This window comes from Piliocolobus tephrosceles, chromosome 1 (assembly GCF_002776525.5).
Source record: "Piliocolobus tephrosceles isolate RC106 chromosome 1, ASM277652v3, whole genome shotgun sequence".
Taxonomy (NCBI): Eukaryota; Metazoa; Chordata; class Mammalia; order Primates; family Cercopithecidae; genus Piliocolobus; species Piliocolobus tephrosceles.
In genome coordinates, this window is record NC_045434.1 from 23,117,929 (window position 1) to 23,145,806 (window position 27,878).

The window sequence follows — 27,878 nt, forward strand, 5'->3', positions numbered from 1 at the left end:
TTTTGAGACAGGATCTCACTCTGTCACCCATGCTGGAGCAGAGCAGTGCAATCACAGCTCACTGCAGCCTTGACCTCCTGGGCTCAAGCAATCCTCCCACCTCGGCCTCCCAAGTGGCTTGGACTTCAGGTGCACACCACCACACCCCAGGCTAATTTCTGTATTTTTTGTAGAGATGGGGTGTTGCGCTTTGTTGTCTGGGCTGGTCTCGAACTCTTGGGGTCAAGTGATCCTCCCACTTCGGCCTCCCAAAGTGCTGGGATTACAGGCATGAGCTACTTCCTTGGCCCAAAGTCTATGCTTTTTAATGCTGCCTGCAATCAAAGAGGGGTTAAGGAAAATGAATTCTTGGTGACTGGTGACTTCTGAATCTCATGCTCCTCTCCATTGTGGTACACTCTTTCTGTTAATTTAACACTTCAACTTTAACAACAATTAATCTCTTTTTGTAGAAACCCATCTAGAAACCTCAGATGAATGCAAAGTAAGATATGAGGGATCTAGAGAGCTGGTAACTCAAATAATTCAACTCTAATTAGATGTTTTAAGGAGTGTCTTATGGCTAACAGATAAATCTTGAAATACCTCTGGTACAGTAATTTGGGAAGAGTGATTGCAATAGTTTTGCCAAGAGATGTTCAAATTATTTGCTGTGCCCAGCTTTCCCAAGTCCTGCTCAGAATCTGAGGTTCCTTTTTCTCTTTTAGGTGAAGCATCTATATACGCATGATGGTAGTTGGAGGCATAGCTTTGGAATTCTTTGAACCTGGTGTTATATGCTGATTCCAGCACTGAAAGTTTGGGCAACTTACATGGTCTTTCATGAGCCATAGTTTCATTATATGTGAAATAGAGATAATGTGAATGAGTGTTAAATGAGATATCATTTGTGTAAACGCCTAGCACCTCATGTTCATCTGTTCCCATTAGGTGATGAATCAATGATGAAAATCTGCATTAGAAAAGGATCTGCCCAACGGCGGGCAGGCAGCTGGGATGCAGCTCAGACTTCTAATGGGAAGTCAACGGAAATGAGAGAGGAGACAACCTGTGCTGTCACTTTCAGCCAGGACGGTCAGGTGACAAAGGGAGCTCATATCCTTTCCTCCCAATGCAGTTGTCCATTCGGCTAGGTTATTCCTGTAGACTGTCATCCCACCACAGAGTCGGTTTCTCAGAGAAGCGATAAGCATTCATAAAAATTACACTTACTGAATTGAACTGTTATAAAAAACAGACATTTTAAAATAAACTCCATCCTTTGAGGATCTCTCAGCTTTTTGTATGAGCTTGGGCAATTCCTTTTTACCTCTTTTTACATGTCTTTTCACCTGTCAAGTCAAGGAAAAAGACTGGGATCTCCAAGGTCTTTTCAGCTTCAGAAGTTCTATCACCTTCCCCTTTTCCAGCATCAGCTACCTAAAGGGAGTAACCAATTTGGAATTGGATAGCGAGTGTGGCCACCTCCTAATCATGTAAACCTGCTGAATCAGTTCAGCATGCAGAGCCTTGGTTTTCTCTCATCACATGGAGAACAATACCACCATTTCTAAAAGTGAGTGTGAGGCTCAACAGGAGTAACATACATGGGAGCATTTTTGTAAACATTAAACTTCAAGCCTATCCTTTTTCATTACATTCAAGGTTTATGTGGCCCCAACCACCTTGAGCTCCATATCGTAGAATAGCTCCACACAGGGAATCCCCATGCTCCATCCCCACCTCAGTGTCAGCCTGCTGAGTGCAGGGTGATACTAGGCATGTGTGCCTTCTTGGGGGTTGCTGGCTGCACCTTCCAAATGACATTGCTTTGCCTCTTGGTCTCCTCTCCCACCTCCCTTCCCTCTGCTGGTCCTTCCTAGAGCCACCTGGAAGAGAAGAAAGCAACAAGCTTCCTGCCTGCCAGAAGCCAAATGCCAGTGCAAAGTGAGCCTTGGAGGTAAAATCAGGGAACAGGCGCAGAGAAACCTGGAGCTAGCTACTTCACACTCTGATACTGCACGGGGACAATGAGGATGGCTGCGCATCAGGGGGGTTTGAGATGTCTGAGGAATGCATCTCAGAGAAACTGGGTCTGCTGAGGCAGCAATATACTGCAGGTGGTTGTGCCTAGTGCACAGTGGGACAACGTGCTGGACTCTCTTGCCCTTGGCCTTAGACCCAAACCCTCCCAGTGCCTTGGCTCCCACTTCACCCCTAACAGTGGGGTGCTAAGTAAAAAAAAAAAACCTCAGTTCTTTTTATCAAAGAGCCTTGCCTAGATAGGCAGCTTGCTTTGAAAGACATTCATTCAAATCAGAAACAGGAGACATGAAAAGCTTACCTTTGTCTATAACTGAGGAACAAAAGAATATAGTAAGTAAACCATAATAGACTAAATCTCCTGAAAAACTCCCACATCCCAAGTTTCTTCTTGAATACACAGCTGAATTTGCAAAAATAAATTCCTAGGGGTCAAAAATGAAGAGGAAATCCACAACTCAAGAGGTAAGAAGCCTCATCCTCAAAATGTATGAAGCAAAATATGAAAAAACTGCAAAAAGAGTTATGACCACACTAGCATACACAAATTTCAACAGACTTTCTCAATTGATAGATCAAACATAAAAATTACCAAGAATATAGAACATTTGTACAATACAACTAGCAAGTGGGATCTAATGGACAACAAGAAATACACATTCTTTTAAAGTATACATAGAAGCAGGCTGGGTGCAGGTGCTCATGCCTGTAATGCCAGCATTTTGGGAGGCAGAGGCAGGATTACTTGAGCCCAGGAGTTTGAGACTAGCCTGAGCAACATAGTGAGACCTTGTCTCTACCTATATTTAAAAAATAAAAAAATTAAAAAGTATAATAGAAGTTGGATGGTATCACCCAGAACTGGGGTTTTAATCTGGCATAGAAGTTGACTTTTGCTAAGGAGCTTGCAGGGAGATTCACCTCGGTTCTGTGCTGGGTTATAGAGGATGGCATCAGAGAAGCTGAACACTTGAGACTGGAAACAAATGCCTGTAGACTTGTAATAGCTCAGGAGTTCAATGCTACCCTGTAAATTGGCCTGTGCTTTTGAAATGTCTCAATGAAGACAATCTGACTGTCTCGTCCACTTCTTTCTCTCTGGTTACTCTGCTTCAGTTTAACCAGGGGCATTTCTGATAGAATATTTTTTCAATCTTTTTTTTTTTTTTTTTTTTGCTTTTTGAGGATGGCATGAAAACATTCCAAGATTTTCCTTTTTGTGGAAAGTCATAAGTACTAAGGTATAATTCCAGATTCTAATTCTGATGACCAGACATTTCAGGAAGCACCAGATGTTGAAGGTAAATCTTGAAAAAACCCTCCCAGCACCCAAGGAAGGCTCTTGCCTCTTAGAATAAAGCCCTAAACATTCCTGGGTTCTGATCCAGAAGCATCCTGCTCTTCTTGGTTAGCAGTGAGTTTGTCCAATTGTTGGCCTAGGATCCCTCAATCTGAAGTCATTGATACAACCACAGAAACCATGGCCGGATGTAAGTGGACAAGTAACCATCTTAGCCTCCAGTTGTTCACAAACACTCCTCAGTAGGGGCTGTACCCAAGTATCTCTGCTTCAAGTGCCAGACCTACTCAACTGTTCAACCATTTGGCTAAGGATAATCGGCTGCTTCATGAAAAAGTAACTATGTACAGATCCCAAGGTTAAAGGTCAACAGACAGGGTTTCCGCAAAAACTTTATCATGTAGACAAATGCTACCTTTCCCCTTCCATTCAACTTTGAGGGCCTGGTAGCAGGAAGGAGCCCATTAGCACTAAATCCACACCAGTACTCAACCTTCCCCTGGCCCCAACTCTCAGCCTAATTATACAACAGTTCCATCTCTGAAAGACTTTTCAATTGTGATTAAGCAACTCCATAGGTACCCAGATTACCTAGAGTCAGATACAGGTTCTGAAAAGACAGATTTTCTCAAAGATATCTGAGAATCCCAGCAGCCCAGGCACTGGCCAGGGAGGAGGATGTCCACCCTGGCTGTAGAACGGCCCTTCAGTGTTCCTAGCGCTCCCCCTCTCTGGAATCTTCTAGCTAAAGCCATCTGCTCAGCCATCCAACTCGAGATGTTACCTCAGGGAACTTTGCAGCACAGAAGCCTGTGGTGGTGGTTGTTCTCAGGTGTCAAGGATAAGGATGGGAGCAGCTGCTAACCTTGCCTGGGCCTTTCAGTTCTGTGCTGTCAGGACACGGCAGTACCTAAGGTCAAGAATTTGTCTGGTCTTGTCGTGAGGAACTAGGCCCACCGTAGTTTCTCTTGGCCCTGCCTGCACCCCATTAATTGTTCACTTATCCACATTTTAGAATCTACTCTTGATATTCAGGCCTTTAAGATGCTTGCCAAGAGGACAATCATGTTCTTAAGCTTCTTTCATACTTCCTCTCTGCTGCAGACTTGCTGTATTTGAACTGGCCTCGGACACTTGTTGAATCAATCCCCCTTTAACCTGTGCCCTCTAGATTCCAAACCCCACATACTCAGAGGAAGTTCTCAGTACTCTATTCTTTTTTTTCTTTTTCTTTTTTAAGATGGAATCTCACTCTGTCACCAGGCTGGAGTGCAGTGTCACGATCTCTGCTCACCGCAACCTCCACCTCCGGGGTTCAAGAAATTCTCCTGCCTCAGCCTCCCAAGAACTACAGGTGCGCACCACCACGCCCAGCTAATTTTTGTATTTTTAGTACAGATGAGGTTTCACCATGTTGGCCAGGATGGTTTCGATTTCTTGACCTCATGATCTGCCTGCGTTGGCCTCCCAAAGTGCTGGGATTACAGGCGTGAGCCACCGCGCCCAGCCGGTACTCTGGTTTTAACTGTTCCCAGCTTCCTCACCAGCCACCCAAAACTCTAGTTGAGTTGCCCCTTTAGATCACAAGTAATTTTCTTTATAAAGATCATCCAGGGCTTTTGGAAACCCGCTCATGAGATGAAAGAAGCAGTCCAGCCAGGCTTGGAGGCAATGTGGAGGACAGAGTGACTCATGGGTTCCCAGGAGAAGGGTGAATGGTTCTGCTCCAAGGGTGGAGGACAGCTTTGCTTCTCCAGCTGTGGTTCCTTCCATATTTATCTCTTCAGAGGGAGATGGGGAACACAAGTCAGAGAGTCAATGAGAAGTGGGGGGGTCCAGGGGTTTGGGGAAGGGCATCTGGCTAAAGTCCTGCAGCTTGAAAGAGTGACCATTACAAGACAAGCAGAGGTCAGAAATCAAGCCAGTAGAACTTGGGATGGACACAAAGATGAACAAGCAGTTCAAAGGCAGGCAGGAATCTGCCAACAAATACTGAGTATCAGGCAGCAAGGCTGATCGATCAGACAGGCAGGAGCCCTGCGAGCTACAGGTCTTAAACAGGCCATGCCAGGCAGGCAGGACAACAGTGAAGGGTCCACATAGCCCAGAAAACACGAGGATGCCTCCTCCTCTATAGAGGCCTCCAGGGAGGGCAGAAGCCAGGTCCCAGTGCGAGCTTGGAGAAGGAGGGCCAGGCAGCAACAGGACTATGTAAGGGGGAGGTGGACCACATGGTATCGCCCTGGATTCCCAGAGTGCTCATGACAGGCAGCGTGGAGTGGTACATAGACTACAGCTTTAGAGTAAGCCAGACAGGCAGTGGTGGCAGGCTGCTCAGAGGTACACACTCATCTTCCTCTCCAGTCCTCCCTCTATACCCCCCTTAGATCCCAATAAGGACAAAGCAAAATGGGGTGCTGCCTGGACCTGTTCCCTCCCATTCTTTCCCAACCACACCTCCTTTAGGGTAAGCAGACACAGCACCATTTGATCATGCCCCTATGCTGAAATGCCTCAATAAAACAAAACAACGACAAAAGAGTTGACTGAAACCAACTAAAAGTCACAATAGAGACAGGGTCTCCACGCTGCTAGGATATCCCTCTCAGACTTCTCCCATCTGTTCTGCTCCACAGAGGCCTCCCAGCTGAGCCCTGCTGTCAAGGGAGGCCCCGTGGCCCCCTCACAATCCGTCATATTTGACACTACTTGGATTTTATTTCTTCTAGAGCTGCCAGGGGCTATGACGATACCTTTCCTGTGTGTGGGTAGTGGGCCAAGAGGGCCATGCATGCCATCAGCACCGGGGCTGGGGTGAGGTGGGTATTGAGGGGTGGAAGAAAGGGATTCTGGGTTGCTGGGAATTCCAGCTGAATCTCAATTTCTCCACACTTTCCCCTTCCCTTGGGCTGCCAAGTCCTCCCATCTCCTGCCATCTGTCATAGGTGTCTCTGGGGAGACCCTCTTCTTTCTTGCTTGCTAATCACTGCATATAGACACTGAAAATATGCTGGACTCTCTGCTCCTGGCAACTGTGTAGACATCCCTTGGGCTGATTTGAGTTCCTCTCTGCTGCCAAGGGATGGGTTCTTCCTGCACCCTGTGCACCTTCCTTTCTTGGGCAGGTGGCCATCTCTGCCTGAAGACCTGGACCATCAGCAAATCTGTTGGGGGTGGGGGGCTGGCAGTGATGAAAAAACAGGGGGTGGTGACCGCTGACTGCTGCTTTGAAGACTAGGTGTGCTGGGTGCCTCCAGCCTTGACCCACAGAGTGAGCCAGTGATCCAGGCCCATGGACCTGGATCTGAGTCCTGGTTCTGTCCCTCACTAGTTGTGGCACTGCCCTTTTCTGGGCTTCAGCGTCCCCACCTGTAAAAGAAGCAAATGAGCTAGATGATTTCCCGCACCATTTCAACACCCTGTGAGTTAAGGATGATGCTGTTGATCTACCTCTTGCATTCTTCTGGCCATTTCTCTACTCTTTAATCAAGACCCTGCTGTGACTGGTAGCTAGTAACAGTCACCTGTGAGGTAGCTGAAAGGACAGAGTACTGCGTCTCGTGCTGGGATGGTCCCCTGGGTCTGGTCCCAAGACCCTGGTTTCATTATTATCACATCCTGAGCAGCTGAGTGAACCAGGCAGCTGGGAGGTGAGGAGGCTAGCCATTTCCAATTTGATTTAAACCTTTTGTTTCCCAGGTCTCCTCAGCAAGGACAAAAGCAAACACTCAAGCAATATCCTGAACACTTCCTGATCATTCATTCATTTGGACATTCATTCCTTCAACCCTTATGAGGCAGTACAACATCATAAGGAGTCACAGGAATTAGTTTGACCTGCTTTCTAAATCTGGCTCTGGCACTACTTAGCTGAGTAATGCTGGACATGTTATCCAACCGCTGTAGGCCTCCGCTTCATCTCTAATATGAGGAAAATAATGGTGCTCTCTATTTCACAGACAGTACATCTGAAGCATCTGGCACTAGTTAAGTGTTCAACAACTATTTGTTGTTATCAAGTTGAGTAAGTTTCTTATGGTTTCATGTGGAGACAGACAATGTGTACATAGCTGCCCATCACTCAGTGTGTGCAGGTTTCTTAGCAAAAGACAGGCTCCTGGGTTCTGAAAGCCAAGAAAATAACTTCAACAGGAGTTTGGGGGTCAGTCTGTGGCACAAATCACTCATCCTTCCTAAAGAATGTGAAGATGGTTCGTGGAAGCTTGAAACACTCTCAAATCATTAAGTCATAACAAAAAATCTGTTCTTGAATTGATTTGCCCAGCTCAGGTGTGGGGACTTCCATTTTGGAACGGAGGTTCAGCGTGTGTGGTCTCGGGAGAGGGACTGGAAGGTAAGTAAAATCCTGCTCTCACAGAACGGGCATGTCTGATTCCCTTCACGCCTCTCTTCCCCTACATATCCCAGCCCGCGCCCCCATGCCGAGGGCAAAGCAACATCTAATTTGCCTGTTTCTGGCAGCTCTTGGACTTGCCAAAGCCTGTACCTGCCGCCACGCATGCCCCAGAAGCCTCTGCCTGCTCCCTCAGGTTGCTGCCGAAAGTGCTGACTGCGGATGCTGATTTACCACTTCCCATTAGCCAGGCCTCTAACAGCCTCTGAGAGCCTGTGCCGGACACAGGCCCACCAGCCAGCTCTGAAAGGTCAGGCTCCAGGAGCAGGAGCCAGCCAGGGGCTTTGCAACAGTGACCCTGTTGATGTGCCATCCTTTATTTTGTTTTAATAACAAAATGGCCTTATTTATTTTATTTTAATCTGACAGCCTGAAAATTTCTCTTTGTGCTTGTTGAAGACATTTAGGTGGTCCTGTGTACCCTCTCCTGTCTTCAGACACCATAAATGATGCCCCTAAAACTGTCCACATGCTGGCTGAGCCAGAGGTGCCCAATGCACACGGCTCTGAGGATGACCTCTCCCATCCCCGACTCCCATTCTTGGTTGGCTGAGTAAGGACTCAGTATGGGGGGCACTGGGAGAGAAGGTGGGATGCCTGAGCATCAGGCCTGAGTCTACCAGTGCTTGCCAGGATGACCCTGGACACATAATTTAATCTCCTTAGGCCTCAGTTTGCTTATCTGAAATAGGAATAACTATTGTCCTAAATGTTTCATGATTATTGTGAGGTTAATTATGACAGGTCCCCTTATAAAGAAGACAAAAATCATGAAAGGGACTTGCAAAGAATAAAGTACCTTAAACACAGCTTTGGACACAAATGATTTCAGGTGCTGGTCTCACTGTCCACCCAAGCCAGACGCTGCACAACCTTCCTGAGCATGAACGGCATGGCTCACATGCTCCAGCATCACCCAGCCCTCAAGTCCTTGGCTTGGACAAACTGTAGTTCCTTCTCCCAGCCTGAGTGATACTGTTACCAAAGGAGGGCTCAGGGATGGGGCAGGAAGTCCCCCCAAGGACGTGGCTAGGCTGCAGGTATCATGCCCAGGGATTAGGAGCAGCCAGGGTCCTGGAGGCTTCCCAAAGTCTACAGCTTAGAGGAGAACAAGGAGGGTGACTTCTGAGTGACATGACGTCAGCGGGAGGGGGGCCTCTAGTGCCCTCCTCTGAGTTGGAATAGAAAACAGCCCAGACTGCAGAAGTACAGAGCAAGCCTTTCTCCTTCCCTCTATCTCTGAGTGGGTTTGAGGGGAGGTTTGTATAGCTGACATACCAGAGACCCCTCTTCAGAGTCTGAATGCTTCTCTGTCCAGGGAAGTTGCAGGGCCACAGCCACAACCTCCCTGTTCCTTAAGGCTGATCCAGAGTCATCCTCTAGCAATAATAACGAGCATGCTCTGTAATAACAAAAATCACAAGTGTTGATTCCTAATCCCTATGGCATTAGGATGGGGGGATCTTATTACTGTCCATTTATGTACAGGCAAACTAGACGCTGACTTGTTAAGGGACCTGCCAAAGGTCATGCAGCTGGCACTGGGACCCAGGTCTTCTGACTGGAACCCTGTGCTGGGGAACCAGCAGCTCAATCTTCCACTGGCACAGTGAACAGTTCCAACTGGCATGTACCCCAGAACCTAATGGGGGAGCAGGGTCCACATGGCTAACATGGTAGCCTGAAGGGGCCTCGAGAAAAGGAATAGTGCAGGAATTCTTGGGAGCCAGAGGTATGTCCAATGAGCTGATGACAGAGCCAGGGGTCCCTTCCACCACAGAAGGGAATCCTCGTTGTCCTTCTCTTCCTAATCATCCACCCGAACAGCAACTGCCTGGAGAGTTTGAGGGACGAACAGAACTCCATATCCAGTACCTGGGTGGTCTGGGTGACTGTCTGCTGGGGCCCAGGGCTGCCCATTAGGGCCTGAAGGTATAGGCACAAGGCTAAAAGCTATAGTCCAGATCAACCAGCTTGCAGTCCAAGAGCTGAGGATGTCCTTCCCCTGCTCCCAGGGATGTGCTCCTCGGCATGAAAGGAGCTTACTCCCTGCTGTCTTTACTCCTGGCCCCTCACAGAGATACGGCTCTTACAGCTACCCACCAATGCCATTCTCGGGGGGAATGCAAGGAGGTTCACACACATGATCTCAGAGCAACTTACTCTGTTTCCAAAGGAGGGAGGAAATAGAGAAATCAGAGAAAACCGATAAAGCTAGGTCCATTATTACTATTCTGTAAAGCAAGTTCAGAGAACCCCCTTCCTGGGAGATAAGGCCATCGTCTATTAGAAATAGAATATCAGTCAGGTGTGGTGGTACATGCCTGTGCTCCCAACGACTCGGGAGCCTGAGGTGGGAGAATCGCTTGGGCCCAGGGGATCCAGCCTGCAGTGAGCTGTGATTGTGCCACTGCACTCCAGCCTGGGTAACAGAGCAAGACCTTTTCTCAGATACATATATAGATAATTTTTAAAAAGAAACAGAGTAGTCAGAGGACATGGGCTTGACTCCTGGCATGGCACCTTGCTGGCCATGAGGCCTTGAGCTAGTTACTGAGCATCCCTGGACCTCACAATGGGATAACTTCTCTCACTGGGTAAGATTTCCATGAGGCCATGTATGGAAAGCACCCCGCACAGTGCCAGGCACATAGACCTTTCACGTGTGTTATTTCCCTTGTCTTTCTTTTCCTTCCCAAACAGCATCTCCAGACGTTCCTCGATCTGGACAACTCTCCCGGCACAGGCACACTCACACTTTCTTTACTAAAACCTGAAACAACAACAACAATAACTCTAGAACCATCCTTAAATACCAGACTGATTTGGATTGGTGAGAATAAGAGGCAACTTGCCTCATGACTCTGCCTCTGTGGGGGAATACCCCACTTTCTGGGCAGCTCTGCTGTTGGTGTGCAGGTGGGCACACCAGGGACCCTTCCAGGGACCCTCAGCACCACGAGGACTCTGCTTCACCAGGATGAGTATTCACCAGGATGCCCTGCTACTGCCAATTTCCTGTTATTTCTCTTCTCAAAGGAGTCCATAATAACCAACTTATAAATGACAGCCACTTCTTGTGGCCTGTTTGGTGTTAACACAACAGAAGTTGTGGCCCCTCTGTTATCTGTGACAACTTTTTCTTATCGGTAGACCAAAGTGGTCCAGGGAAGGAAGCTGCGGAAGAAGAAAGCCATGCTATCAACTACTTGGAGCCTTTGGGCAACCCTAGGCTTCCTTACAAGAAGCTTTAAGGAAAAGAGCTAGGTGCATGATGACAGTAACAGTGGCCATGACTACTAACTTTTCTAGTGCTGATATGAATGGAGGGCTGACCTGTCCCCTCAACAGGCCAAACTGTGGCAGTATACAGAAAGCCAGGACACAGGGCCAGAAGACATGGCTTGCAGTCTCAGCTTGGCCACTTACTTGATGTATGGCCTCAGGCAAGTTACCTGACCCCCCTGAGACTCAGTTTCCTCATCAGTAAGACAGGCATGATAATAGTACCTAGTTCTCAAGAACCAGGTGGGTCAGATGAGATCAGAATGCAGTACGAATTAGAAGGAAAGGGTGTATTTGGGACCGCACACCCTACAACAGACTTTGCATTTCCCTTTCACTTGCCAGTCTGCATCCTTAAACTGGAACATGATGCCTCTGCAGACCTGGCCCCTAAAATAGCATGTGCCCCTGCTGCCTGTGGAAGGTCACCAATACCTTGCAGTCTGATGCTCTCACAGTCCATCTCCTGTCCTTGCTTTCCCCAACCCATCCACTGCCCTGGAGTGCAGATTAATATCCCAGGTGACACAAGCCACATTTTGTTAACTTTCTATTTGTTTCTCCCCCTCTACATCTTTTCGTAATCATTTGTTTCCTCCCCTATCTCTCCAACCCCTCCTCCAACTCCAGAGTTGTGCTTTATCTCTAGTGAGCTTAACGCTTCCCTGATAAGACCGGTTAATCCTCTCCTGCTCCTCTTTTGCAGAGATGGAGGAGATTACAGGCAAAGGGGTTAGGCCATCTCCCCTTCAAGGGCACTCAGGACTTTAATAAAGGAACTGGATCCCACTTTCCCATCTGATACTCTAGATTGGCATCCCCAGTGTTTCTGCTGAGAAGCAGTTCTGGTTACTTCCAGACCATGAGCCTCCTGACTGGAACAAAATGGAAATGGGGGTGGCGGGGAATGGGTATTGGTCAAGTGGCCTGGAGACTGAAGATGGGCTGATCTGGTCCTCAAGAGCAAAATGCCTAACTTTGTGACCATCTCCATGGTCACCAGTGAGGGCCACACTTAAAGCCACACTGTGCATGTAGCAGCATGTAACTGGTAACAAGAAGAGGAACTCTAGCTTGGGGGACATAACTGTACCTTCTCCTCCACAAGTCCTGGGATTAGCGAGTTAGTGATGCAGGTGGCACAGTGCTACAACAAGGTCTCCTTGGGTACACACTGAATGCCACTTTACAGCAGGTAGGTGACATGAGAGCGAGGCTTCAGTGTTTGCTGAACACCACTCCCGGTGTACAGAACACCTCAGGGAGACGGAGGAAGTGACAGAAGTAAGCCCTGTGCCGAGAAGCAGACCATCTGGTGGGGTAACACAGGACACATAACGCAAAAGCACAGCAGAGTTAAACTATAAGCTAGTGCTAAGTAACTGCTGGAGTGTCTTGGGTTCAAGATCTTTGTGGGGTCAGGCTTAGGTTTAACATGAAAAGCTAATTTTGAAGAGACATGATTTGTTGAAGAGGACATAGACTATTTGAGGTCAGAAAAATCATTCATTTATTTTGTATCAAATGTTTATTGAACATCTGCTATGGGCCATGCACTGTTCATAAACAAGATAGATATAACATCTGTTTTCATGAAATTTATACTGTAGTGGACAAGTCAGAAATTAAGTGAATAACTATATTCTCACTCCCATTCTTACTAATGGTAACCAGTACAAGAACTGGGCATTTTGAAGGAAAAAAACAGGAGGATCCTAATTTCAGCTGTGAGATCAGGGGTAGCCTCTCAGAGGAGATAATGGCTGAGACCTGAATGAGTAGCAGGTGTTAGCTAGAGCAGTGCAGAGAGGAAGCACATTTCAGATGGAGAGCAGCATATGGAAATGTTCTGAGTTGGGATAAAGTTGGTTCTTTTGAAAGACTGGAAGACATGGCTTAAGAACATAAATTCACAGAAGAGAAAGAGATTTTCTTTCTCTCTCTCTCTCTCTCTTTCTCTCTTTCTTTCTTGAAACAGAGTCTCACTCTGTCACCCAGGCAGGAGTGTGCGATCTTGGTTCACTGCAACCTCCGCCTCCCAGGTTCAAGTGATTCTCATGCCTCAGCCACCTGAGTAAATGGGGCGTGCGCCGCCATGTCCAGCTACTTTTTGGAATTTTTAGTAGAGATGGGGTTTCACCATCTTGGTTAAGCTGGTCTTGAACTCCTGGGCTCAAGTGATCCACCCCCCCCCCTTGGCCTCCCATGCAAGAGATTTCTCCCATTTTATTCCAATTGCAATGGTAAGTTATTAAAAGGTTTAAGCAAGAAAGTAGTAACATCTACATTTTTAATATATCACTCTGGCTGCTATGTGGGAGGTAGACTGGAGGGGGACAAGAATGGTGGTGACAGGTTCAGTTAGAAAGTCTCTGCAGGAACAGGTGACAGTTGATGGTGACACGTCCTGAGATGGTAGCAGTAGACAGAGAGTGGTAGCTGGATTACAGATATATTCTGGAGATGGGATCACTAGGATTTAATGATGGGCTGGATGTGTGGGGAAATATCTAGGGTGACATAGAGATAGTTTCACTTGAGCAACTCAAAGAGTGGAGGTGTCATTTACTAAGATGAAGGACGGCAAAGGTGCAGATTTTGGGTGGACGCTATAGTGGGGATCAAGAGTTTGGGTTTGGATACCCTAAGCTTGAGATGTCTTTCATTGTGTCATGTCATTATTGTGCGAAGACACACACACATCTAGACTGGAGGCGACTGTGTATCACAGAGGTTATCTCCCACCATTAGGACGGATGAAATTACCAGGGAAAGCATAGAACCAGAAGAAAAAAGTCCCATTAACTGTATTTTGGGGTAAGATGGAGATACAGAAACAGCGGAAAAAATAGCATAGAAGCTAAAAGATAGGAGTGGTTCCAGACAGAGAAGCCTGTCTACAAGGAATGCTGCTGAAACTGTGTGTCTCTCAAAAGTGTCTGAGGGATTCGGCAACATGGAAATCACAGACGAACTTAGCAAGAGCAGTTTCAGAATGGATAGAAATCAGCTTGGACTAGACTGAACAGGCAACAGAGGTGGGTAGGTACAGCCAAATCCTCAATAACCCTGGCTCTGAAGGAGGAGTAGAGGGACAGGCGGGAACTGTCTCTTGAAGCTATGACTGAGCTATGACTTCCTAAAGTTTCACACAGGTCAAAGTTTTCCACATTGGCAGTGGAGACGGTTTCCACACTATCAGCCCTAGCCTGACCATGGAGAGTTCCCTTATAGCCCCAGGAGACTCAAAGAGAATGAGAAGGGCCTTTAGCTATTGCTGGTTTTCCCTGACCTTGTCTTCACCTCATTCATCCCTGGCACAAGAACCGCATTCCTTGTTTAAATCTTACCCAGGAAACCTCTTCAGCGTTGTACTCCAGCACTCAAAACTGTTCCATTACAAACATCTTCCACCTCTGTTGGAAAGCTCCTGCATACTCAAGAGGTATAAAGAAGGTATAAAGAGCTTTCTGACACCCTGTCTGGTCAAGATCTGATTTTAATCTTTCCTTTTACCAGACTGTGTTATTCTGGGCCCACCCAACAGACCCAAGCTACCTTTCAAACCTCATCTCCTACTTTCTCCTTCTTGAACACTCCCCTCCAGTCAACTTATGTCCCCTTAAAACACCTTCTATTTTCCTACCTCCGTATCTTTGCTGGCCTTCCCCTTTGGAATTAGTCCTTCCTCCTTGCCTACCTGAATATTACCCATACCTCAGAGTTCGCCTTGAGTCCATTCACCTCCACAACACCCTGCTTGGCCTCCCAGCTCTCTCTTTCAGGCATTTCGTTCACACTGCCCAAGAGCACTGCTTTTCTCTGCATGTGTCATCTTATAATGAGAAGCAGTGAAAACTGCCTGCATATTCCTTTGTTTCCTTTGGTGCTGCTGCCTGTACATCAGAAGCATTTGGTAAATGTTTGTTTACTGACAGGTTGAGAAAGTCAGGAGCCCTTCCTCCCCAAGGGATGAAGACTTGCAGCAGTCTGTTCAAGGCTGCACTAGCAAGACTCACCAGGGCCAAATGAGAAATAAATAGGTGCTACAACTATTCACCAGCCTGGTTTCTAGAGAATCATTTGAGGAAGTGCCATGGCAATGAGTTAAAGTTCAAATTAAGCTCTGGTCATCATGGCCATCAACTATTTCAAACGTTCTTTTAGAAGCCTACCCCTTCTTGGAAAAGTTTAAAATTTAAACCACAAAACCTCATGCTTTCTTTCAATTCTGTAAACAGAAGTTTCTTGCCATTTTATGCTGTGGATTTCCTCTGGCACAATCCTTTTCAAAATATTGAAAAGGCAGTTTTCTAACCCAGACCCTTTCACCATATTGTGGTTCATGTGATGGAACACTGCACAGCGGTGAAAATTCACTCCATGCTATTTTTTACAATCCAGGTATTGGCTAAAGTACACATAATAACTAATAGACTGCCGCAACTTTCATGCAATATGAGTTCCCATTAAAAAGTTTACACTAGCAAAGTTTTCTGGGCATTAAGTATCTTGTGGAAATTGGTTCATTCAAATCTGGGCTCCAAAGTGGCCTTAATTAAACACATAGCAATTATTGCAACCATGAAGAAACAGGTAGACTGTGGACACAAATCTATAACAATATGCTTTATTACTCACTGGGGGTCTATTTTTGCTCTCCTACATCTACATGAAAACCAAGATTCTTAAAATACCAAAAGTGGCAGTTTAAAAACAAAACCTCTTTCCAAATCCCGAATGCAAGGATTCAGTGGAGAAGGGTCAGGAATCCTACTACTGATTCATATCCATTAAAGTTGGTTCCAATGAGGACATACCTTCCCTATAGATTCCACGAAGTTCGACTACCATGTCTGTTTATATCTCAACTTGACTTCTCCTAAGGTAAAATAAGTTTTATGGAAATAATTCTGTATTTATATATTTGCTTTTGATTTACTTATTCATAAGAGATTTAAGGCCACAGAGAGCTCCGCTGTGCAGTCTTGGGAAAACTGAGGCTGCTTCTGCACAGTCACTCCTGGCTTCCTCTACCAGAGGCCCCAGGCTGTTGAGGGGAGCAGTTGCTGTCCTCCAAAAACCCACTGTCATCAGGGTGAGGCCAGGGAAATGAGAGGGAGGGCTCTGGCCCTGCCTGTGGCTTTCTCTGACTTGGCTGGAAATAATGAATTTATTTTAAAAAGCAGTTTTAAGAGACACATGTGTTCACATATAATCATTCTTTTGAGGGTGTGTCTGTTTTTAAATGGCATGATTCACCCAAAATAAAATATCCCTCATTTCTCATATCTAGCTGTCTTCCAGAAAGAAGAATACAGTGTGCCGAGGCATATTGGAAACTGGGCCTCAAATTTCTTCACTAGAAATTGAGTTTTTCTTTAGCATTAAGCTTTTGTGCTTAAAGAGTAAAGTGCAAAATCTTTGGGTGGAAAAAAGGAAACAAAGACCTGTCAAAATTTCTGTTAGCGCCTAGACTACTGTTAACTTACATGCTCTCAGAGTGCAATAAAAAGCCTGCAAACTGCTGCTAAAAAGATAGTTTGACCTTTTAAAATGGGAACTCCCCCATCCCATATCCATATTAAATAGGCGAACCTTGGGAGCTCTAGAGTTTTAGATCAGTAAGTGAAATGAAGTTGAATTTCCAGAAAAAGGGTTTCCCTGTAGGCTGCAGGTTAATTAGGGTGTTCTAGACCTACACTGTAACAGCAGGTAGAAGGCAGGCCCTTAACCTTTTAGCTATTGTCGTTGCCACCTGCTCAGAGTCTAGTTCTGAAAAGAGGCGGGTGCGGAGTTATGAAAATTTGGTAAATATAAAAGTCCTGGACGCGATCGCCCGCAGCCTGCGGCCCCTGGCGGTTGAGGAGCCGCGGTGATCCTCGGTCTTCACCGCAGCAGCCAAGCCCAGCGCGCACCAACCGGCGCTGCTGAAAGTTGGAGAGCTCCCAGCTCGCCGATAAAATTCGGCGGTGGGCGCCAGGGGAATCCCTTCCAGTGCCGCAATTAGCAAAGTTTTGAAAAGTAAGGACCCTAGACAGACAAGAGACCCATCCTTTCCTTTAGCATAAGAAACACTCCGCGCCGCGCCAGCCGAAGGCTGCTCGCACAAGGCCATCCGCCCTGCTTGGCCGGGACGCACCCGGTGCCTTCAGCTCCCTACCAGAACTGGTCCAGGGGGCGCGGAGACAGAGAGGCAACTATGTCCGGCTTGTGGTTCCAGACGGAAACGCCTCTCGGCTCCCTGGCCTGGGGGAAAAGGGTTCGAAATTCAACAGTCGCGAGGGCAAGGACAGAACTACCAACTCCCGCTCGGATGCCCGGGACCTGCTCTTCCAAGCCCGCTCCGGTTTCTCCAAAGGACGCGCGGCACAGCCCATGCGCCCCCGGCACTCCACTCCACTCCTCTATGGTTTCCCCCAAACTCTTCCCGGGGAGCCCCACAAAGCATAGACGGCGCCCTGAAACTCGCCAGGCACTCGCCAGCCATCCCCACCTCCGCCTCTCGAACCCTCCTTGTCGCGTTCTTCCCGCCCCGCACCGTTCTCCTCGCGTTTCTGGGGAGTCAGAAGCAAACCACGAGAAAATGCCTTCGCGAGGAGCCTCCCTACACCCGCCCTGTCACTGAAACAAAAGCGTAGGGAGGAGGGAGGTGGGAGAGGAGGCGGGAGGAAGGTTTAGAAAGACGATGGGGACAGCAGTAGGAAGGAGCTGGGGAGGAGGGTCAAGGTGGCGAGCAGAGCTGGGGGCCCAGAGTCAGCTCCCGTGCCGCGCGGCGGGTCGCTTACATGCCCAGGTCGCTGTAGGTGTTGAAGAACTCCATCTGGTTGCACGCCTGAATCCAGCCCACCACCCAGGTCTCGTGGCGGGGGATGGGGGGCATGACCACGCGGGCCGAGGCTTTGAAGTACGGGGTCTTGTAGCGCAGGACGATGGGCGAGGTCTCTTCAATGCGCGTGGGGCACTGGTCGATGGTGGCGCACACATCGTACACCACGATGTTCTCGCGCCGGATCCGCGCCTTGCAGGTGATGCTTTGGATACAGCCCATCCTGCAGCCCGGCGCCGGCACGGCGCGGCGTGGGGCAGCGCGGGGGCCCGCGCGGGCAGCTGGGGGCGCGTCACGCCGGCATGGCGACGCGCCGCTCGCTCCCGGTCAGACTCAGCTCGCACCTAGGAACCGGGAGCTGCCGGGCATCCTTGGGGAAGCCCCCTCCTCTTGCAGCCGCGCGGGGTCTCCGCTGCCCCGACGCCCGCCCACGCCCGCCCCCTCGCTCCGGCAGGGCGCGCGGAGGTGCACTCCTAGGAGGCGAAGGGTGCCCTCGCCGGCTCCAGCGCCCGGGCGGAGGGCAGGGAGGGGAGCGGCGCTGCGAGGAGTGGTGCCCACCCCGGGCCGGAGCCCCCCGCCCCTCGCCGGAGAGGAGGAGGCGGCAGCGGCGGCGGCATGGAGCCGGGGGAGGGCGGCGGCGGCAGCGCCCGGTCTGTCTGCCTCCGCGGCGGCAGCAGTAGCAGCCGCCGCCGCCGCCGCCGCTGCATGAACCTCTGCACCGCGGCTGCCTACCGCGTGCAGCGCACCCAGCGGCGGGCGAGCGGGCGGCCCGAGCGGCAGGCGGAGGCAGCAGCGGCAGCGGCGACCGGAGCTCCCGCCGGCCCCGCCCCGTAGCCGGACCGCGTCGACACTCCTCGGCCCGGCCGCCCGGGCCCGGGAGGCGCCAAGAGGCTGTGGCCCGGAGTGGAGGGCCTCAACGGTTGGGGCAGCACAGGACGTGCTCCGCGGAGGAAACTGGCTGTACGCCATGAGTTTTGTCCCTCTCCGGCTGCCGTCCGGGTTGGGGGGTAATGTGTAACCGTGGGGGTGTTTAAAGGGCCGCTAGCGCCGGGGTGGGGCCCCGCACGTGGGGCTGGGGCGGGGCGGGGCCCTGGTAGGTGGTGCCCTGGGGTGGGGGAGTAGGGCGGGCCCAAGCGCCACCGGGTGGGTGGGGCCGAGCAGGGCGCGGCGCTGTCCAGAGTCCGCTGGGGAACGCAGTATCCCGGTAGGGGCTGTGGAGTGTTTCGGGCAGCAGAAGGGTTAGGGGAACAGCTTTATCAGAGATTGGTCGTTACTCAGAATGTAGCTTGTTGGATTAGATTTAGGCTTGAGCCCTCTTAGTATCCTACCTTCAGCCTCTAGCAGTGTTACTAATTGCAGTGTATTTGCCTCTTTCCCTGACTGGATTTGTTCTGGAAGCTCTTCTTTCCACCAGTGTGTAGTGGGGATACCGGAAGAATCCCTCCGTACTCCAACACTAAGTCTCTCATATGCCAGAGTTTTGGCAGACATTGGACATTGTGTACAGTATGACCACGGTCATGTGTCTGATACTGCAGTCTAATGTGCCAAACAGGAAAAAACATTTAGCAGATGCTTTTACTAGGCATCTTCTTACATTTATATTTTCAAAGCCAATAGCTTCTAAGTATTTCATATCCGATCATTAAACATTTGCTGCATCAGCTGCCCAAGCGTGAAATACTAACAGGCCGCAGGAGGTGCTAGAGTTAGTCTTTAGCTAGGACAGATGTGACGAGTAATTTTTAAATTGATTGAGATCTAAAAGCACTCTTCATCCTTGTTTTAACTGTTCTGATGCCTTGGTTCACTTTATAGTTAACAAAAAAGCAGTTTTTCCCTTTGATGACTCGTCTCTCTCATTTTACCATGTAGCCACAGACCTCAATCACTGGTCCTTTCATTCAGCAAAGGCTGACTGCCTGGCAGGAGCCAAACATAGTGCTAGGTACTAGGGATTCAAAGTTGAACAAGAGCACATGGAACAATGGAGAAAATAAACCTGTTAACAAATTATTATAGTGAACTGTGACACCTGCTTTAGTGGGGATGTGTATCCAGTGCCGGTGGAAAGCCAGACATGTAAATCTCTGGCCACATGTAAATCTCTCAGTGGCCAGAGATTACATGTGACTTTGCTCAAGTAGTGACATTTAAATTGAATACTGACAGACTACAGAGTCTCACTGAAAAGAGAACGGTGAATGAGTAGTACAGTACCAGCATTTGGCAAATGCAGAATGTATAGAGATATGAAAGAACTCATCCTGTACTGGGGGGAGAAACAACTCATAGTCAAGGCGTTTCTCAAAGTGTTATGTATCTACCATGGACATCAGAATCACTGTCCAAGAATCAGTTGGTTGTTGATAGACCATATCTTTTTTCTTTTTAAAATTAAGACTACAGACTTTATTTTGATTTTACTAGTTTTTCCACTAATGTCTTTTTTTTTCCACTAATGTCTTTTTTATTTTCCTAGAATCTAATCCAAGATATGATGCTGCATTTAGTCATTACATCTCCTTATTCTTCTCAATCTGTGACAGCTTCTCAGTTTTTCTCTGTTTTTCATGACCTTGACATTTTTAAAGAGGACTGGTCAGATATTCTGTAGAATGTTCCTCATTTGCATTTATCTGATGTTTCCTCATGATTAGACCAGGGTTTTGGATTTTGGGGATGAATACCACGAAGATGAAGTGCTTTCTCATTGCATTATGTCAGGGCTACGTGATAGCAATATGACTTATTACTGGTGTTATTAACCTTGATCACTGGGTTTGGTGAATAATTTTTTTTTTTTACTTTTATTTTAGGTTCAGAGGTACATGTGCAGGTTTGTTATATAAGTAAATTGCATGTCATAGGGGTTTGCTGGACAGATTATTTTATCACCCTGGTAATAAGCATAGTACCCAATAGGTATTTTTTTTTTTTTATCCTATGCCTCCTCCTACCCTTCACCGTCTAGTAGGGCCCAGTGTTTTTTCTCTTGATAGGACCTTATCTTAAACCTCAGTGGAAGCCAATGAAGGCAAGCCATGCATTTTGAGAAAAATTACTCTGCATCAACATAGAGAATAGAGGAGGCAGAGTTTCAGAATATTGTGATGACAGATGCTTTGACCCTCGGCTAGCTTGGGGCAGTGCTGTGGGGCTGGAGAGGCCTGGCTGTATTTGCATTTGAGAATCACTTAGGAGGTAAATTTATTTACTTGATAACTGAACAAGGAGATAGAAGTGGAAGCAGCTTGGGATTGTGGGTGATGTCATGTTAAGTTTGAGGTTCTTGGACGTATTTGGGAGACGGGGTGGAGTCAGTTCGAGTTTCAGTGATTATTAGGTTCCAGGCAATAGACCAAAAGGAAAGCATTTCATTGATGAATGTAGTTATCTTTCTTAATTTAAGTTGCTTGTCAGGCTGCAGTTTTGTGGATAAATAACTCCTTTGTCTTCTGGTGATACATGTTAAACCTTCATAAGCAGGAAGGGGAATGGCAGCCTTTCCCAAAATATAGGGAAATCACATAAGAGAGAATATCTTCCTTTTCAAACTTAAAATAAGATTTTTTTATATTTAGTAAAGTCAATAAAATGTAACATTATTCATGGACTTGGACCTTTGACATTCTCAGAGGGTTCATCCATGACCTTGGTGAGTCTCCAAAATCACGAACGTCATCATGGCATGTAATTTCCACCATAAAGTACAGTAAAGTATAACTGAAAAATGTAAAGAATCTTTTCAGACTCTTAATGGTTCTGTGAATATGGGGCCAAAGTAATTTCTAAAGCTACTTAAATAAATTTTGCCATTAAAATAAACTTCGTGGCCGGCACGGTGGCTCACCCCTGTAATTCCAGCACTTTGGGAGGCTGAGGCAGGCGGATCACGAGGTCAGGAGATCGAGACCATCATAACGAACACAGTGAGACCCCACCTGTACTAATATAAAAAATTAGCCGGACGTGGTGGCGGGCGCCTGTAGTCCCAGCTACTCTGGAGGCTGAGGCAGGAGAATGGCGTGAAACCAGGAGGTGGAGCTTGCAGTGAGCCCAGATCGCGCCACTGCACTCCAGCCTGAGCGACAGGGCGAGACTCCGTCTCAAAAATGAAAAAGAAAAACTTCTTACTTCATTACCTTCTATCTTTACCTTATTAACGCCCTATTACCCTTACTCTGCAAAGAAAAAAATTGATCACAGTATGAGAATTATTGTGTGGATGTTGATGAGAAAGGAAGGAGAGCTAAGTGGTACTGGGACACAAATCCCAGTGTTAGGAGTGGTCATTCACTAGCCGAGTGGCTGGCAAGTACAGTCTGGCCTCCTGGCAGCCCCATTCAAATTTGTGTCTCAGCAAATTACCTCATGACAGGGACCTTTTGGATTACTCACTGGGGGTTTTTATCATTCATGCATATTCAGTCTGCAAATGCCAATGCAGGGCTATCTGTAGCTCAAATGAAATCCCCAGAATTGCAACAGTTTCTCTGTGCTGCTCTTCTAAGTTTCTCTTTCTCTCTCCTCATGGTAAGTCCCTTGCCTCTATTAACACATTTAATGCTATTTCACAGTTCCTTGCTCACACTTTGTCTCTCCCAATAAGCTGTTCACTCCTCAAGAGAACGCATCATCATGCCCTGTTGCCCAGCCTAGTGCGTGGCACCTAGGTGCTCCTCAATAAACATTTGAATGACTAAAAGTATTCTTAAAAATCCAATAAAACATTATTTCCCATATATCATATTTAGTAGAGTGCCAGTAAAATGTAACATGATTTACAGACATGGACTCTTGACATTCCCTATAAGCCTCTCTCTAAGCTCTGTCTCAATACCTGCAGCAAGCACATGTTTTTATTCTAATTCTTTCTGCACTGTACCTCTTTGTCCCCCCACTCTTTTCTTAATGTGCCTCCTTGATGTTAAGCCCTTTGTCTTCGAGCACTATACATGATCTCAAGGATTATCAGTTCTAGACACCACGAAATGGGAACACTCCAATGACAAGACCTTGACAACAATCATTCCTTGTGAATAATTTCATTGGAGTTTATTCTCAGGGCACGGTACAAATGATCCTTTGTACTTCAAGCTTCTGATGTTCTTGGGCATGACAGAGCTCCTCAGTTCCCCGAGTTAGAGCCGTGCTGTACACTCTCCAGGATGCTGGCCTCTGTGCCCCTTTACAATCCACTCCTTCAGCTGTTGATGACTCGTTCCTTCCAGAAGCAGGGTGATCTCTGACTTTATTTTTCCTCTTGATTGACTCATTACTCAATTTGTCAAGTGAGCTTTTTAGAAACTCTGGGTCACAAGGGCCTAATTTCTAGTTGACCTTGGCAAGGGTTTTCAGAAACTGTGGAACAGACTACCAAGAGATGTTGAGGAATTGCCTCTGGAGCTGTTAAAAACAGATGAATTTCTGTCTCACTTAGATGGCCCAAAGACAGGCAAGAGGTTAGCCTCAGGCCCAAGACTGCAGGATTAAGGAAACAACTCCTTCTTGGTTGTGACCTCTCCCTACCACCACTTCAGAGCCAGGGTTACTAATTTCTCTTCCAGGATAGGCTAAGAAACTCAGCAGGGAGTGGAATATGGCAAGAGACTAAGGCACTGTGCAGAAGTCATTCAGTCCAAGATGTGGCAGCTATTGTGTGGTTCAAGTAGTAAATATTTATCAAGCTTTTTCAACCAGCCTTGCATTAGATTAGGTCACAGAAACTATGAAGAAGGATACCTTGGTTCTCAGCTATTCTGTTGTAGATCTGCTGTGCCTATCTCTGCCAAATTCAAAGTCATTTTCTCTGTCCTGGTCTGTCAGGTTTGACACTCTTAAAAGAAAACTACTTTTAATCCCATGATTCTGCAAATCCTGATTCTCCTTTTAGCTTCTCTGACTCCTCTTGCTTTCCTCATTTTCCAGGGCCATATTTCCTAAGGGTCTCCCCAATTCTACCTGAACTCCCTCAGGATATTTATCCATGTTTTAACTGGTGTTTTTCATGGATGTCTTCCAAGTTTGTCTTGCCAGCTGAGCATTTCTCCTGAACTCAAGGTCAGCAGGCCCATCTGCCTGCTAGATGTTTTCATTTGGATGTACTGCTGTATCCTCCTCCATCGCAATGAGTTTTGATACCTCTCTTTCTGTGAGCCAGTGTCTCTTCCTGACTACCTGTTCCTGGTTGAAGGCACCAGCATCTTCCTACTCTTAAAAGTCCAGAATCATCTTGGTCTCCTCCCTCTCCATCTTTGCCACTCTCATCTAACACATCAAGTCAGAGCAAATTTTGATCATGTGTTTCCCTACTGGGGAAACCTTCTGTGTTGTCTTATTACTATTAAATTCATCATAAATCCCTCAGGTTGGTATTGAAGTGCTACACCATGATGGGACCCCAACCAACCTGTGTTTCTAGCCTTCTTTCCCTCAGCTTCCTACCCACCCTGGGCCTCAGGTCAAGCAGATGACTCACCAGTCCTTCAGCAGTTTCCTCTCCTCTGTTTTGGTTAGGCCATGTCCTCTGAGGGTATGTTCAAGCCCCACCCTGTTCCATGACAGTTATAATAACCGTGTGTATCTCATTTATTCCTGGCATAAGTCTGTGAGGTAATATCATTATCCTCTTTTACAGATAAAGGTACAGTGGAAAAGAGAGTAAGAAACTTCCCCAACGTCACAACTGGCAAGTGGCCAGGCTAGGACTCAGACCTGTATCCGACCACACGCTAATGACCCTCTGGCTCCCCTGAGAACTTCTGGGAGCACTTCAGCTATACATGATCTTTCCCACCCTAGAGTCTTGCTCAGAACATGAGTAACTGATGCCTGAATGAATAAAATAACAAGGTTTTGTAATAGATTTATAGAAAGATCAAAGGAGAAGGAATATTCAAGGATAAATCCAAGAGGCTAATAGCTTAAAGGACAGTAATGCCATTGTCAAAGTGAATCACGTGAGACGAGGAGAGTTTAGTAGGTTGAGAACTACAATGATCTTGATGTTAAAGTATCCAGGTGTTCAAGTGAAGTGAAGATATCCTGTGGGGGAAGTCACTAATGAACACATCTTGTTTGAGTGGTCATTTTAAAATTATAGCTTAGTGCAACTCCTTCCTTCTCCTGTTTCTCCCTCCTTTCCTTTCTATCCCTTTCTTTCCCTTCTTTACTTTCTTCCAGAAATATCATTGAGCCTTTTCTTAGTGCCTGTTATTATGATGGTGCTTAGAGATTCTGTGGCATGTAAAATACTACATGTAGTTCTTACCTTATTAATAGCACTCATACTTTTAAAAATACAATTTATTTACATGTCTCTCTCGTGAATACATTATCATTTTCTTGGGTTTGTGCATTGTATTTAATTCGATTTTGTGTCATCAGTTCTAAGCACAGTGCCTGGCACTTTGTATGTGCTCAAAGGATAATGAGTAAGAGGTGGCCTGGTGAGGAGTAGGGGAAAGGGTGTTGCAGGTTAAGACCAATGCTTCTCAAATTATTATGCACATACATATCACCTGGGAATCTTGTTAAAATGCAGATTCTGATTCAGTAGGTCTTGGTGGGGCCTGAGATTCTGCATTTCAAATGAGCTTCTAGATCTTTGTTACTCAAAATGTAGTGTGAGGACCAGCAGCATTGGCTTTCAAATTCAGGAAGCTCGATAGAAGGGATAGTGTTCTAGAGAGAAGTAGGAAGTTTAGTATGGCAAGCATAGCACATGGGGTGCAGGGGTGGGGAGAGGTAAGGTCAAAAAGGGAGAGTAGGACCAGAGCCTACAGATCCCAATGTCTACATGAGGCAGAGGGAGGTATAGTGAAAAGCTAATGCAACTGGAGTCAGACGTACATGAGTTCTAATCTCACCTTGGACAAATAATAGCTGTATACTTTCCATATCCCTAGGCCGCATGTTCCTTGTTTATAAAATGAGAATAAGGAGAACACAATGTCTTTTTTATGAGGTTGTCACGAGCATGAACTGAATGTAAATCTCCTAGTGCAATGCCTGGCCTGTGGTAGGTACTCAGTAAATGGTAGTAAGCATTGTCACCATTGCACGTGACGGACAATGTGATAGAGAAGACATAATCCCTGCCTATAGGAATTTCCAAAATGGTCAGTTTCCAAAATGAGCCTCCTGGCTATGGCCCCTCCATTTTTCCTGTTTCAGTTTCATGACTGAAGCAGGTAAATTGTCATTTGGTTGCACAGCTTGAGGCCCTGGGTGGGATTGCCACTTGCAAAGAAACCCAGGTCCGTAAAACCATCAGCAGAAGGTCGTTACCTTCTCTGGATTTGCTTTGGACTCATTCATATTTCTTCTAGTCAGCTTTCCTCCTTTTTTATCTTCTTACTTCGCCCATGGGTTTCCCTATCAAACACTGACTGATCTTGGATAAGGTGTGTTTTACCGTGATCCCTCTGCATGGGTCAGACTGGGATTTAGTCTGAGGATTTATCCAGCGTCATATTAGAGCAGCACCTCAGTGCTGGTGCATGTCTGCAAGCGTTCCTCATCAGCTGGGTTGGCGGGTGTCCAGCTTGCTGCTGTGTGGAAGGCAGAGCCACCCCTTGTCCTCTCCAACTCCCTTACCATTGCCACTATTCAATCTTCATCCACTAGGGCACTGGTCTCCAAAGAGTCTACACTGGAGGAAAAGAATGATATAAGAGAATTTCTATTTTCCATTATTTTCCGCATTTTCTGTTAAAATTTATATTTTATGTTTTATTAATTTATCAGTGTTGTGCTACTGACATATATCATTTATAAATAAATAAATAAACAAACAAACCTAAATGGCAACCACTGATCTAAACAATTGCAATTCCTTCTAGCTGATCTCCTTATCTCAATCCTTTCTTTTATATTACACTCTGAATTATCTTTCAAAAACGCACTTCTTATTGTTCACTGGCTTATCTAAAGCTATTCATTCACTTATTCATGCATTCATTCATTCATCCATTCATTCACTTGCTGAGCAGCTGCCATCTGTCAACCATTGAATGAGGTGCTGGACAGATGAAGATGGACAAGATACTGCCCTTGTCCTTACAGAATTCAGGGCTCCTTGTGACCTCCTGCTCCCCTGTGTGGTGAAAAAGACTTTGTAATCTGGACCCTTCCTGTAGCCTAAACTCTCACCCCTCTAGTCACATTTAGCCACATGGAGATTCTTAGCATTGCCCAAACAGTTTGCCATGTGCTTTTAATTTTTACATCCCACAAGCATGTATACTCTGTGAGGGTGGGGTCCTTGCCTTTTTGTTCACTAATCAACCCCAAAAGCTTAGGATAGCACCCAACATAGAGTGGGCACTTAAACAAATATTTATTGAATGCATGAATGCCTTGCACATGTTGATTCCTCTTCTTTGAGGTCTTTCTATCTGATGAATGTCTGTCCACCCTTTAAAAGTCACTTCCTCTGTGAAGCCTTGAAGCCTCCCTGCTCCCTGGCCCCCACATACATACCCTTCCATGCGCAGTGAGCTCTTTTTCTTTTTCCTGGCTGCTCTAGTGAATACTCCTCCACATTAGCAATTGCCAGGGTGTCCTGCAACTGCTTAGGTGTCAGTGTCTTCTGCTAGTGTATATGCTCCTTTTGGGGTTGTCACTATATGTTTTCCATTTTTGTATCCTGGTGCCTATCTCAGACTAAATATTTAATAATAGTTTCAGAAAGGAAAGGGGAGTAGAAGAAGTGAAGGCTGATGTCCTTGTAGATCTTGCTGGGCAGAGAGACTGTGATGTATAAAGGGCTAGGTCAGGCTCTGGTGGTCTTCCCTTCAATCACCCTCCTGTAAAGTATTGAATTGTGCCCCCTGGAAGAGATCTTGAAGTTCAAACCCCCTGTAACTCAGAATGTGACCTTATTTGGCACAGTGTTGTTGCAGATGTAATTAGGTAAGAGGAGGTCATGCTGGAGAAGGTGTGCCTTTAATCTGAGTGGTCAGTCCTTGTAAGAAGACATCAATGCACTGAGAGGAATGTCAAAGATGGATGGTCACCATCAA

At 46.8% G+C, this 27,878-nt stretch overlaps 1 protein-coding gene across 4 annotated transcripts in view; it reads right to left on the reverse strand.

Moving 5' to 3' along the window:
- FAM78B (family with sequence similarity 78 member B) overlaps nucleotides 1-18,819 on the reverse strand; it is a 102,749-nt gene extending 83,930 nt beyond the window's left edge. For 3 of the 4 annotated variants that reach the window (XR_004229256.1, XR_002730614.1, XM_023207013.1), the window contains exon 1: nucleotides 17,810-18,609. Coding sequence is in view for 2 of the 4 variants with exons in the window: in XM_023207013.1 (XP_023062781.1) it covers nucleotides 17,810-18,072 (263 nt within the window). In the remaining 2 variants the exon portion in view is untranslated. Of the gene's footprint in view, nucleotides 1-17,809 lie in introns of all 4 variants that reach the window. The other variant, XM_023207012.2, reaches the window with a different exon arrangement.
- Nucleotides 18,820-27,878: the final 9,059 nt, after the last annotated feature.